Source organism: Argentina anserina, chromosome 2 (assembly GCF_933775445.1).
Source record: "Argentina anserina chromosome 2, drPotAnse1.1, whole genome shotgun sequence".
Lineage (NCBI taxonomy): Eukaryota > Viridiplantae > Streptophyta > Magnoliopsida > Rosales > Rosaceae > Argentina > Argentina anserina.
The window spans coordinates 21,710,791-21,725,255 of record NC_065873.1 but is presented as its reverse complement, the minus strand read 5'-3'; the positions used below and the strand labels follow the sequence as shown (position 1 = coordinate 21,725,255).

The 14,465-nt window shown below is 36.6% G+C and overlaps 1 protein-coding gene across 1 annotated transcript; it reads right to left on the bottom strand.

Annotated features, from left to right (window-relative positions):
* Positions 1–260: 260 nt before the first annotated feature.
* On the bottom strand, positions 261–1,948 carry LOC126784174 (uncharacterized). The gene is made up of 2 exons (XM_050509657.1): positions 806–1,948; positions 261–533 (listed from the first exon to the last, which is right to left on the bottom strand). Exons 1-2 carry the CDS (start codon positions 1,946–1,948, stop codon positions 261–263), a joined length of 1,416 nt encoding a protein of 471 aa, XP_050365614.1.
* Between the last annotated feature and the right edge of the window lie 12,517 nt (positions 1,949–14,465).

Genomic DNA, 14,465 nt, shown 5'->3' with positions numbered 1-14,465 from the left:
AGAGTATCATTCTTTCCAAGATACACATACTTCAAATGATCTGGAAGCTCCTTCAAATCTAACTTTGGGGCATGTACCACAGATGGTAACAATTTATTAGTGGAAATGGGAATTGACAAGAAAGAGGGATACCTTTTGTATGGTTGAGCTTCAAGTTCATTCACTATTTTAAAAATTTTGGGCTTAAAGTCAGCCCACTCTTCTCTTGGGACACGGTCCCCATGCTTGTAAAATCCGTCCCCTTGCTCCATAGCTAATTCCTATGCTTCCAACGTCTCTGACATAACATGTGCAATAGAATCATCCACATAAAAGGACGAGTTAGGGTCAGAAACTGGGTACTTCATTGCCTCAAAAATGTTGAAGTTGATAACATCTCTATCAAATTCCATCGTCAAACTCCCAGTTGCAACATCAATGCATGTCCTTGCAGTTCTCATGATCGGTCTCCCGAAAAGCAGTGGAGTTGTCTCCAAGGGTGATAACTCCATTGCTAGCGCATAAAAATCTGCAGGAAAAATCAAGTGACTGACCTGCACAAGGACATCCTCAACATACCATTTAGGGTACTTGGTAGATCGATCTGCTAATTGGATAATCACATTATCATTTTTCAAAGGTCCTAATCCTAGTGATTGATAAACATTATATGGCATGACATTTATCGAAGCACTTAGATCAAGCATAAAATTATCAAATAATGTGTACCAATTTTACATGGGACATAGAAACTTCCCGGATCCTTCATCTTAGGGGGTAGCTTCCTTTGTATGACAGCTGAAACTGTCTCATTCATCTTCACTACCTTTTCTTCCCTAATTTGTCTTCTTGAAGTGCAAAGCTCCTTAAGAAATTTAGCATTTTTTGGGATCTGCTTAATACACTCCAACAATGGAAGGTTAACTTGCACATTCCTAAAGACCTCTAACACCTCCTCATCAGATTTATCTTTCTTGCTCTTTGCAAACCTAGAAGGGAAAGATACACACGAAATATGATTAGTTTTAATTAATTCATTTGAGTTAACATTTGTACCTTTGTGTGCTTCATGGATCGGCACACTCTCCTTCTTTGAGGTAGCTGGATATTTCTCCAAGACATTCATCATAGTCATCTCGTCACCCTCCTCAAGAACATGGGATGTTTGGGCCTTCCTAGCAATACTAGGCTGCTCCTTTAGCTCGAACCCACTCCTTGTCATGATAGCTTGGGCTTGCTCATTCTTTGGGTTAGGTATGACACCACTTGGCAAATTTCCTTGCTCAGAAAAACGGCCCATGAAGTCTACTACCTGGCCCATATGCATTTTTAGCTCCGCAATGTCCTTGCTATTCGCTTGTTGACCCACCACCAAAGTTTGAGTCACGGTATTCAATTGACTTTGTCCAGCAACTAAAGATTTCAACATCTCATCATAATTAGGAGTACTAGCCACGTTGGGAGGTGGAACATTGTGTGGTGGAGCTTGTGGTCTAAACAAACCAGCCGGACGAGGCCCAAATTGTATAGTATTTTGATGTGGCCTTAGTACATTCTCATTATTGGACCACCGAAAGTTTGGATGATCACGTAGGCCAGGGTTGTAGGTATTCGAAAATATATTGTACCTCTGACCTCCTTGATAACCAAGGGCATTGACTTCCTCATACCCTCCACTAGAAGCAATTTGAGGACATTGATCAGTAGTGTGTCCATCCGTACAGATTCCACAAACTTGAGCTCCACTAGTCTTCATGAAATGACTCATCATCTTGGACAACTTATCAACCTTGTCTTCTAGAGCAGAGGTTGAACTCGAGTTGGTCTCATGTACCTGCCGTGTAGAACTAGCAGATGTTCCAAATTGTTGGTTGTTCATAGCTCTCTTCTCCAAAAGATCTTTTGCTACTACATTGCTCTTGTCCAAAAATGATCCACCAGCTGCTGAATCAAGGAACTCTCTTTCCATTTGTAGCAATCATTCATAGAAATACTGAAGCAACATACATTCTCTAATCCCATGGGTTGGGCATGATGCTACAAGAGATTTGAACCTCTCATAATAATTATAAAATGACTCATCCGGCCCTTGCTTGATACCAGTTATCTGCTTCCTTATGTGAGTCACCCTTGATGAGGGAAAATACTTCGACAAAAACTCATTGACCATTGTTGTCCATGAAGTAATCCTACCAGCAGGTACCTCAAACAACCACTTTTGAGCACGATCCTCCAATGAGTAAAGAAACGCTCTCATCTTCACAATCTGAATGTCTGCTCCTCTAGGGAACATAGTCTCCCAGTTGAACTGGAACAAAGTGAGATGTTGATTGGGGTCATCTCCTGAGAATCCATGAAACTTAGGCAAATGATGTAGGAATCCACTCTTCAACTCAAAATCACTCGTCTTGCCCTCCTTTGGAACAGGGTATGCTATGTTAGAGGATGATGTCCCCCCAACTGCTCCTTCTACTTGGCCATTATGCTCTCTGATCGATGTCATTTCTGGTTTTAAAACTGAGTTTTCCTCTGTTCGGCTTTGAATTGTGGGCACTGGATCAGGTAAATCGAAATTCAATTGGCCCAAAGGACACAGACTTGTCAACAATTCTAACTCTGGATCCTCAAAGAAGAATGGATTGAGCCTACTGCAACTTGATGAACCTGGAAATGGCGAAATGACCCCAAAGTCTCTCTCTTCGTGAAATGAATCTGACTCAATGGAAACGTTATCAAACTGAGCTTGAGGCTGAATTCTTTTCAGGCGTGCACTAAACTTTTCAGACCAACCACTAATCTTAGACATTCATGAGCCTGAAAAGAACAATTATTAGTAACTTTACAAAATATGAAATATAAATATAAGTAATACAATTTTTTTTTCATTTTCCTTTTTTTTTTACTTTCGTTTTCTTTATTTTTTTTGTTACGGATTGATTGTTTTTTTTTTACGAAATCTACAATTGTAAAATATTACTAAGTCTAATTGATTTTATTCACACACAATCCTAACATTTAAGGTACGTGGAGCAGAGGAGCTAACTGTGCAATGGACTGAAATAGTCTCAGGTAAGGGTCTTGCTTTATCCGATATACCTTAAAAGTTACAATATAATTTTCTTTTGAAACTATATACATCTATTTATACAAAGTTATTTTCTAAGTTATAAAGCGAGGTGGACGTGCGGCCTAAGTACATCGTCTAGACACAAACTCATTCCTTTGTTTCAGAAGGCTGGATAGCTAGAATCAGAGATAGTCACAAGGCATGACTCATTTCTTGGACACCACGGGGGCCACATCCTTGAAAGGATACTTTCCCAATCGACTCGATCACCGAGATGTATGTCAGTCTATGGGCCTCTGAGATCCAATTTTGTAAACCTTGAACAAGGGTAATGAAAATAGCATGCCCCTTACTCAACTCAGAATAAATTTGTGTGTTAGACTACTCGCAAAGTGTTAATAAAAGCCGCCATCAACCCCAAGTGACCTTAGCAAGGTACAAATCGAGGGTTAAGGCTAATATTAACAAAATGGACTTTACCTATTCCGTTCTCTTTATAACTTACAATAAACTAAGCATAAATAAACATTTTAGTTTCCTTAAAAATTTATCTAAGTGTAACAAGTATCCTATATGCATACTACAACAAAATTAAACATTTATCACAAAAATATAATTTTTTGACTGTGCATACTTGATTGTTACTATTACTGTTCACATACATTTATTATTATTATTATTTCGATTTACTAATTACTGTACACAAATTTTATTTTTACAAAGGTAAAGTTTTATTTTTACTTTTTATTTTTAGTTTTACAATTTACAAGTATTTTTACACTATAAAAAAAAGTAAAAAAAATTACAGAGATTTACTTTTGTTAAGATGTAAAAAAAACTTATAATTATTTTTACTGAATGTTAATGTTCACCGTACTATTCACATGAATTTATTTTTACAAATATACAATATAGTACAAAATTAACCTTTCAACGGCGCCAAAATGATAGAGCGTTATTTAAAATGTCTATAATAAACCCTGTAAAACATCATCGTTAGTATAGAATAAGTATGGATCGTTCTTTCCGGGGAATTGAATGGAACTCTAAACTTTTAGTGTTAACAAATAATGGGGGGTTTGAGATTGATTATTAACTACTAAAATAAAACCTAAATTACTATTTACATGATCGACTTTTCTTTAACAAACTCAAACCAAATATACCATTACACCACATAATTACAAGTTTAAACCTATCATGCATTCTAATTGACCAATTACATACTTTTAGACACCAATACAATTAGAGCCTTAGGGGATCATCTAATCATGCAAGATTTCAATTAACATTTAGATTGACTTAGAGCCTAATCTAAATTTGCATGCAATCGAATTCAATAACACTCAGAGTAGAAATCAAATAAGATTACATTTAAGTACCAAATCTTTGTTGGAGACATGTTTCATGTATGGCGTCACCCACCATGGTTTCACATGCAAATTTCCAGAATTTTTACCACTTTTAATCAACACAAACCGAACCTACTTAGGGCATGATTCGATTTGTGTCAATATGGTTGATGAATCTAGCACTCAAACACAATCTTAAGGACTGCATCCAAGCACTAAATTCATATGCACATATCTGAAAATTATCTAAAAGTATGAGAAACATGATTAGAACACTACAATAGAAATACAAACTCATTAATTATAGGAAACCATCAATTCGGCAAAGATCCAAAATTCTAATAAAACAATCTGAAAATTTTGATTTTTAATACAAAACAATAATCTCACACAAACATCATACTACAATCTTTATAGACAAAGTATTATAAAAAATCAAAAACGAACAAACCCGTGGAGATGAGTTGCGAGAATCACACGTTGTAGGAACCTTGGAGGTGTGTCTTCAATGGTGATTTCGGTGGAGATGTAATTTGTATATGAGGGAGAATGACTTGCTGTTTTGATAAAAGATGTTTGAGGTAGTATTTTAGTAGAGATTTGGCTCTTGAATGCAAAGGAGAAGTCATCTTATTTGAGAGATGAAGCCATGTATATATAGAAAGGAAAAAATGAGGGTAGTTGCCTCTTTCCTCATATTATAATGTCATGCTTTAATCCCTTAAATTATGTCATGTTTTATTCCCTAAAACATGTCATGCTTTAATCCCTAAAACTTGTCATGCTTTAATCCCTAAAACATGTCATGTTTTATGCCTTTAATGATCATCATAATCCCACACAAACATTATACTACAATCTTTATAGACAAAGTATTGTAAAAAATCAAAAACGAACAAACCCGTGGAGATGAGTTGCGAGAATCACACGTTGTAGGAACCTTGGAGGTGTGTCTTCAATGGTGATTTCGGTGGAGATGAAATTTGTATATGAGGGAGAATGGCTTGCTGTTTTGATGAAGGATGTTTGAGGTAGTATTTTGGTAGAGATTTGGCTCTTGAATGCAAAGGAGAAGTCATCTTATTTGAGAGATGAAACCATGTATATATAGAGAGGAAAGAATGAAGGTAGTTGCATCTTTCCTCATATTATAATGTCATGCTTTAATCTCTTAAATTATGTCATGTTTTATTCCCTAAAACATTGCATGCTTTAATCCCTAAAACATGTCATACTTTAATCCCTAAAACATGTCATGTTTTATGCCTTTAATGATCATCTTCTATTTAATTGTTGCATGACTTGGTTCCATCTTTTTTTTTCTGTAATTATCTCTTCAATCCAATCTGAAAATAAGAAAATAAAATCATAAGTAAGAGATAATTAGTTTCAAAACCTAACAAGAATTCCTAATCAAACTAGGACTCTAAACCAATTATGCGTTTTTAACTCATGTAAGCACAAAAATGCATCCAATACCGCTCAAGACTCTTACTACGACTCAATAACTCAATAGTACAACAATAAGGGCTAAGAAAAATACACATTGAGGTAAAAACATGTTAAGAATGTCGCACAAAGTGCTCCTATCATTAAACACATGAATACCATCTGGAAACAAGTGGTTAAAAGAGGTTGTTGATACCTAGATTATTTATGGCCTTTTCAGCTTCTACAAACAAAGCTATGCAATCTTCTGCCTTGAAGTTCTTGTTTACAACGTCAGTGGAATATAACAGCGTACACATCAGCAAAGCAGCTCACCAAAAGTCCCTAATTTCTCGTAAAAGAAACCCTGAGACAGTTGAAAGTACTATTTACAATTAGAGGGGATATCCTGATAATCACTACTCAATTCAGCTTAGTGAAAACCATGTGTCTTTGCATATAATGGATTCCAAAATTGTGCATTAGTGTAAGCTTATTGAAAAACAATAAGGACTCGGGAACTTATACCTGTTAATACCCTGCGTTTTGAATCTTATGAAGTAAAAGGGACATCAACATATTCTCTTCCTAAATACACTTCAGCGAGTTCTGCATCACCATTTGGTACAAGGTGAGGAAGCAAAGAAAAACTTCTCCAATGCATTGTGTAAATTAATACCCTGAGTGGGGAACACATACAGTGATAATTATGAAAGGGAAGCTGATAACAACACAACTAAACTGTAATCAAACAATACCACATTATTAATAGTAACAGAGATAACAACACAAAGTCTAATTCAAACATGTTCTCAACCACACCTGTATCAAACCACCATGGTTGCCTAATCGCTGATATATAGATACAACCAGGTTGGAAACCCATAACCATAAAAACTAAGAAATCTGACTTGGGGTTTCATCCAGGTACAATGAGCAATTGAATATAGATCGCCACAAAATGCTTAAAGCTTGACAATTGAAATACTCATACGAAACTAAACAACTCCATCCTAAGATTAGCAACTGTTATTGGTGATTCTTTAGAAAGGGAATGATATTGATCATATATATTTCAGAAAATTATGAAATTAGTAATAGTGTTCAATAGGTTTTCCTTGTTTTATCAGTAATTAGTTTCCCATTAACGTTAGGTTCCCACAACTTACCAATTTATAATTTATTAAGTATAAATTGGTTCTCCTATTCCTATTAAAAGAACAGGTAGTAGTTAAATACAACTACACACTAATGTACAAGATTTGAAGCCTTCGATCCGTACATAAGCTCCTACATTCAGAAGCCGATATTGACAACAATGGAACATCTTATTGCTAGAGCAGAGACACATGAAAAGAAAGCAAAGAAACTACCAGGATGGAGACTTTTTGCAAAGAAAGTAGCTGCAAAATGTGATAAAGCTGCACATTTATACAAGGAAATAGCGGTACTATATAAAGACCAAAACAAAACTGAGAAGGCGATCGAGTTCTTCGAGAAGGCATCCAAGCTCTTCCGAAAGGTATCATGGGAGAGTGAATGCTATGAGAAAGCTGCTCAACTTGCTGCAGACATTGAGCACTATTCCAAGGCGATAGACATGTTCGAAAATATTGCGAGCTACTCGCTCAACGATATCAACCTCAAGCACGATGTTAAGGGGTATCTGTTCAGTGCCGGAATATGTAGACTCTGCACAGAAGAAGACCCTGTTGCAATGGCCAAGAAGTACGCAGATTCATATCCAACTTTTCGTGACACATGGTACTGCAAATCCTTGAAGAGAATAGCAGATTCAATTGATAAACGTGACCTCCAAATGTTTCGTGATGAGGTGGATGATTTAATAAGTACGGCACTACTAGATCAATGGGCAACGAATATGCTCTTTAGAGTGGAAAAGAAACTGGAGGCCTCCATGTCCGGGAGAACAAGACAGCCAACCAAGGCTTTAAACTCCAATACTACATGTGGTGATGGAGGGAAGCAAAGGAGGACGCCCGCCGGCTCGGAAAGATCCCGGACAACATACCGCAATGCTCAGGTTACGGCCTACTGGAAGTAAACTCATACGTTGTAGCTCAAGGACCGAAGTGCCCCGTATTGATGGAAGTAAACACATCATTCTTTCTGTTCATAAATAACAACTCGATCATGGCCAACTACAGCTTTGGAGTTTTTTCTTAACTTAATTGCCATGAGGAATTTACGACACTGTTTCCTCCAAAAAGCTTGGACTCCATTAAGTTGTAGCTAGCTTGATATATCTTGTGTTCCATCTGGAGATGCCTTTTGCATCTAGTTTGATAATTTGTTTTTGGTATCTGAATAACGAATGAAATTAAAATTGTCCAGTTTAGTTTGTTCATTCTTTAAAACAGCTTATTGTCACATCCCGCCAAACTTAGCTAAATTTTACCTTGAGCATTTTTGAAGCAAGCATGGCTAAAGGAATGTTACTGAAGACACTAAGCATTCTAGGTGAATCCGGAACATAGCGGAACTCTTTGGAAGTTCATAGAAGGTCCTAGAACGCGTTAGAATTCTCCGGAAGAATGAGGAAGTCTTGGGACATCTCCAGATTTCTCTAGAACCATGGAGAGGCTAAGGGAACAATATCACTCCGGAACTCTCTAAAATACTCAAGGTGCATCTTAGATTTGTGTAGACTTGTATAGAGTTCTTTAGAAATCTCTACACTTGTACATAGTCCTAGAATTCTCTAGAACTAGTGATGTAGGAAGAGGAAGCCTGTAAATAGCAAGACACCCCTCACATTTGATCCATCAAGCAAGAAGTCATCAAGCCTACTTGTAAACACTTGTAAGCTTTTTTTTCTTAATATAAGTTATCTTTAGAGATATCTTCTTTGCCTTTTCAATTGTTCTAGCAGGGCGATTGTGAGAGTAAAACTGACTTAGCATAAGAGAGTTGCTAAAGCCGCACGAGTAGCATAGCAAAAGAATAAGCTTGTGACATTATGATGTCTTCAATCGAAGACTCAAGAATTTTGCAAGCTAGATACCTCCACGCGCTTTTGCAATATTACAAGTTAGAACTACATTTATTTTAAGGTCAATTTTGGTTTGAACGATGAAGGAAAGTTCATTACTTTTTCTTGTTTCAGTCTTTCCTGCAACAAAAAAGTCTTCATTCAGCAGAACAGAAACTCAGAATTTGCAAGGTTTTTAATTTTCTTAGTTCAATCCGTAGGTCAATTTGGATTGAATGGTTTGTATCCAAAATGTAGTCTTTTCCTTTTCCCATTAGGATAAGGACTTTATTAGTTCTATTGTTAAATATAAATTATTAGTTTTCCTATTACTACCAGAACAAACTGTTCTCTTATAAATACCAGTTCATTCCGTGCTTTGAAACTCATATCAAAACACCACAACAATGGATGAAAATATTGCTAGAGCGGTGAAATTGGAAAAGAAAGCAAAGAAGTTGGGTCGTTGGGGACTTTTCAGTTCTAAACACAAAGCCCAACTCTTGGATCAAGCTGCCAAGTCTTACAAACTCGCCAAATCCTGGGATAAAGCTAGAGAAACATATATCAACTTGGCAGATCATCATTTGAAGACCAAAACCCAACATAAAGCCGCTGCAACAGCTTATGTTGAAGCTGCACATTGCTACGATATAACATCTGTCGATCATGAGGCCATTATTGGCATAAAGATTGTAGCCAATATCCTTCATGACCTTGGAACCCTTAATCCGACTACAACGTGCTTCTTCGAGAAAGCTACACAGCTGTACAAGGAATTTGCCCAACTCTTGGAGTATGCTGCAGCCTCTTACAAACTCGCCAGGGAATGGTTTAAAGCTAAAAGAATGTATATCGAGTTGGCAGCGCATCATTTGAAAATCAAGACCGAAGATGAAGCTGCCGTAATAGCTTACTTCGAAGCTGCACATTGCTTTGACATAACATCTGATGATGATGCCATTTCTTGCCTGAAGGAGGGAGTCGATTACCTTCTCGATATCGGAATCAATCCCCCAACTGCAACATGTTACAAAACTGCAATCTTGTATAAGGAAATAGCGGAACGATATGAATCCAAAAATGATATTGAGAAAGCTATCAAGTTCTTCGAAAAGGCATCCAAACTCTTCCAAATGGATGCACCAACTTCCGTGAATCAGTGCTCTGAGAAAGCAGCTCAACTTGCTGCTGAGATTGAGCAATATACCAGGGCCATTGAAATGTACGAAAACATAGCGAATTACCTGCAGAACCACTGCCAGCTCCTCGACCACAAAATTAAGAAACATATTTTCAATGCCGGAATATGCAGACTCTGCAGAGGAGATGATGCCATTGAAATGGCCAAGCGATATGCAGATATGTATCCAACTTTTAGTCACACATGGCAGTGCGAATGCTTGGAGAATATATCAGTTTCATTTGATAATTGTGACCTTACCAAGTTCCTTGATGCGGTAAAGAAACTCGATAAAATGACACCACTCGATTCATGGGCAACCAAGTTGCTGTCGAGAGTGGAGGAGCAACTGAAAGCCTCCATGTCCAGGAGAACGCGACGGCCAATCAAGGCGTTAGACTCCACCATCGCTACAGGTAGTGATGGAGGGGAGCAAAACAAGATGCCCGGCTTGGAAACCTCTCAAACTACAATAGAGGGCTTAGTAACAATGACAGAGGAGTGCACATTCTCGACATATACTAAAGCTCCAGTAGTTGAATTAGACGCTGCCAAGTTCAGTGACGCGGCCAGGGCGTCGGAAGTGGTCGATTCATGGAGAACCAAGTTGCTTACGAGAGCCGCCGAGTCAGTGAAAACGCGATGGTCGGCAAACAAGGTTGCAGACTTGACATCCGCCAGCTTTTATAGTACTGCCTTTAGTGACGGAGGAAAGCAAAGGGAGATGTACACCGGCTTGCCAAGATCACAGACCGTAATGCACAGGTCACCGCCGACTGGAAGTAAACTCACGCGGTCAAGCTCAAGGATCGGGATGAGCGTTGCGCCGGTGAATGGGATACTCCAGAAAGGACTGGCGTCTCTCAAAAGAAGCCTCTCAATGGCCAAACAGTGAATTCTATGTTGTGAACTTGTGGCTATCATAGTGCCATTGTTAGGAATGAAGCTTCAACTTTTTTTTCTGTAGGATTTATTTCTTAGAAAGAACAGAAAAGTGATTAGACTTGTAAAGGTACCTTTGAGCAATAGTGATTAAAGAATGCTGACTGGTTTAACAAGTCGTTGCTTGATGAATTTTCACAATAAAACTTGAGAGGCTTATTTAATTTCATTAGTACGAACATTAATAATCTTCATCTCGAGTACCTTTGTCTTTCAACCATTCATCTCTTGAGTACTTCAAATTTGAGGAAATTACCACTACTAACAATAGAAGTACATAATATATGGGTATTTCAATATAAACCCATTTTTAGAAGCTTTTTAAAGAGAAATCTACCTATATATTTCTTCATTTTTTTTTAAAACCTCGACGATATTGTCATTTAATAGAACTCAAGAAAGAGAGAATGATACAACGACCTAGTTCACCCCCTCGGGGGCCTCGACATAAATTGGAACTAAGCAAATAACCAAAGTAAGGAAAACTCTTAACTAAGGAACTTAAGTGCACCCAACCCTAGTATGAAACCTTAAAAAAATGTTCACCAATAACCAAAAATAAAATGCTTGCGACCAGCTCGCTTATGTGGTGACTGCTAGGACCACCCTACGCAAATGGGGTATCCCCAGGGTCAATGCTAACTTTCTGCAAACCCAAGGCCCAACTCTTGTTGTAAAACCCTAGCAGTGAATTGGGCCCCAAGTCTAAACATGAGATACCAGCGTCCATCATCCCTTGGCAGATCGGAGGCTGAACCTTGATGACCTCTCCGTTGCAGCTGGCAAAGTCCTCGCCTAAGGAAAAACCTCAACGCTGGAATCTATCAAGTAGCTTCCCATTATTGCACAGCTGAAAACCCAGCCCTGCCGAACCTTTGATCCACACCCATCACCACCATGAGCTTGCCTTGGATCCGGTCCCGAATTGACAACTAGTGGCGCTAGTCACATATCTAAACCACCGCCTAAACTAGGACGCACCTCTATCTGATCCCCAACTCTATCTGAATGGAGGAAGGGAGAGAAAATAGGCATGGCAAGAACCATCTAGATGCCAAAATCTAGCCGTTGCCGCTACTATCATCACCAATTTTGCCGTGTCCACTAACCCATGACCTAACCACCACAAACAGGGCGGCTAGGGTTTGAGAGAGAGAAAAGAGACGACCCATTATATTTTTCTTTATTATTAATTAAATTATTGTTATTCACTTAAATTTAAATTACAAAATATCATTATTAAAAACTGAGATACATGAGTGATTAGTCAATATACAAATTATACTCTCATTTATTACCTTAATTATAGATTTTCATAGTCCCTAAATAATTTCAGTTTTTCTTTTACTCATCATAAATTTAGAAATAGAAATAATGGAACATTTCCTTAATTACATATATCTAGAAATTAGAAGCTTTTTAAATTTAAATCAATACAATAATGAAATCACTTCATGGTGATATAAACTTTCCATCTTTTTGCATAATTTTAAACTTTCTATTTTATAGATAGATTTTGTTCATATTTTTCATCAATGCAACCTATGTTTGAGGTGGAGATATAAGATTTTTCCCTATCTAGTAAGTTTTTTTAATTACAACCTAATGATTAGGTACGTATCTCTATAAATGTTTATATCTCTTATAGGGATGTTTACATCAACCTAGTTGTTAGGTATTCATAAAAAAACCTAGTTGTTAGGTATTTTATCATTCCAAAAATCTTTTTCATAGGTTGAATGTGAAATATACTAATATGCATGTTTCTATTTATTAGATAACAATGAAGAGAAAAAAAAGTTGAAATCTAGAACAAAAGTTTACCATATGAAAGTTCATGTACAATGATACGAAAATAAAAAATTTGAGAAAACATATATACATACATATTGCATTGATAACATACTTTATTCACATATTCAAAAATGAAATTAACGAATAAAACAAGTACACAACAAATTTGAAATTTTTTCGTATGATCTATAAAAGTTGGAGTAGTGTTTGTGTTTTGAAATTTTGATATCAGCTATATAAAGAAGTTTCTCTCAAGGAAAATTTGAAAATTGAATCTTTCAACAATTTAAAGTAATAAAGAATCAATGGAATGTTTGAATTGTACAATATTTTAAATGAATGCTAAGATTAAGTAAACTAATTGATTAAAATGGCAAAATAGACTTGTATAAAAAGAATTTGAATGTAGGTTGAAAAAATAATTGGGTATAGGTTTAACTTTAAATAGAGACTCAAAGATTAAATAGGGTAAAGTATCCTTAACGTTTTGTTTTTAATTGGTTACAGCTACGATCACGATCTAGGCTCAAAGATCGATAGGAGTCCAGAGATCGGTTTAACAATACTCGCTCATTTGGTGCCGAATTTGAATTGGTTAGGAGATTTTTTTCACTTTCCTGTTTGGATATAGACATCTTTCCCAATCCCATTAGGATTTTGACAGACCGTCCTCTAATTCTTTCTATATAACTATAAAATTATGTATATAAACAATGACTATGACTGAAGTCTTCATCAACACAACATAGAGATCAGTGATCAATAGCGCTAATTCAAGCAATGGGTGAACTTTTTGTTATACCGAAGAATTTGGAAAATGAATCAGAAAGAAAACTGAGTGGATGAGGATTTTTCTTTTACAACGAATCCGCATACGAAGAGGCTGGTCATCTCTTGCATGAAGCTGCTAGATGTTACAGAGCAGCCGAATACTGGGATGAAGCTGGAGCAGCATATGTCAAGTTAGCAGAATGTCATTTGAAGAATAGAGTCAAGCATGAGTTTGCTGCCAATGCTTATATACATGCTGCCTTATGTTATGACTCCAAACAGAACACTGAGAAAGTCATCAAGTTCTTGACAAAGGCAGCTGAGATCTTCAAAAAAGGACTAGATGTTATGACCAACCAAAATTACGATTACAAACAAAATATATATAACAATATAATTGAATCGAAACCAACAACAAGCAATAATAACAATGAAATCGAGATTGAAAACACTAATTTGATTCTGATAGAGGTCTGCTTTATGACCAACCAAAATCACGATTACAAACAAAATATATATAACACTTGAATCGAAACCAACAACAAACAATAACAACAATGAAATCGAGATTGAAAACACTAACTTGATTCAAATAGATGCCTGCTTTGCAGTGACCTAAGACAGAAATATGTCCCCACTTGTGCTGCAGTTTCGGATGTCTATCTTGAAGATACAACTATCTGGTACAAGTTCTTGCACAAGAACTTGTCCTTGGCAAATTTATTTTGTGTTTCAGAGAAGTCGACTTGGGGAGGAAGAAGCAGAGATAAATTTGCGATGGAAAACAACGACCATAGTGTCGTCCTTATATAAAGTCAAATTCGAACAGGTAAAACTGTTCAAAAGATTGTAACTGTTACCAACAGTTATTACCTTTAGTTTTATTCGAAATAATAAAAATTAATAAAATTATTAATTCAAAAATTATAATCAGATTTAATTTTTCCAGAGCTTAAA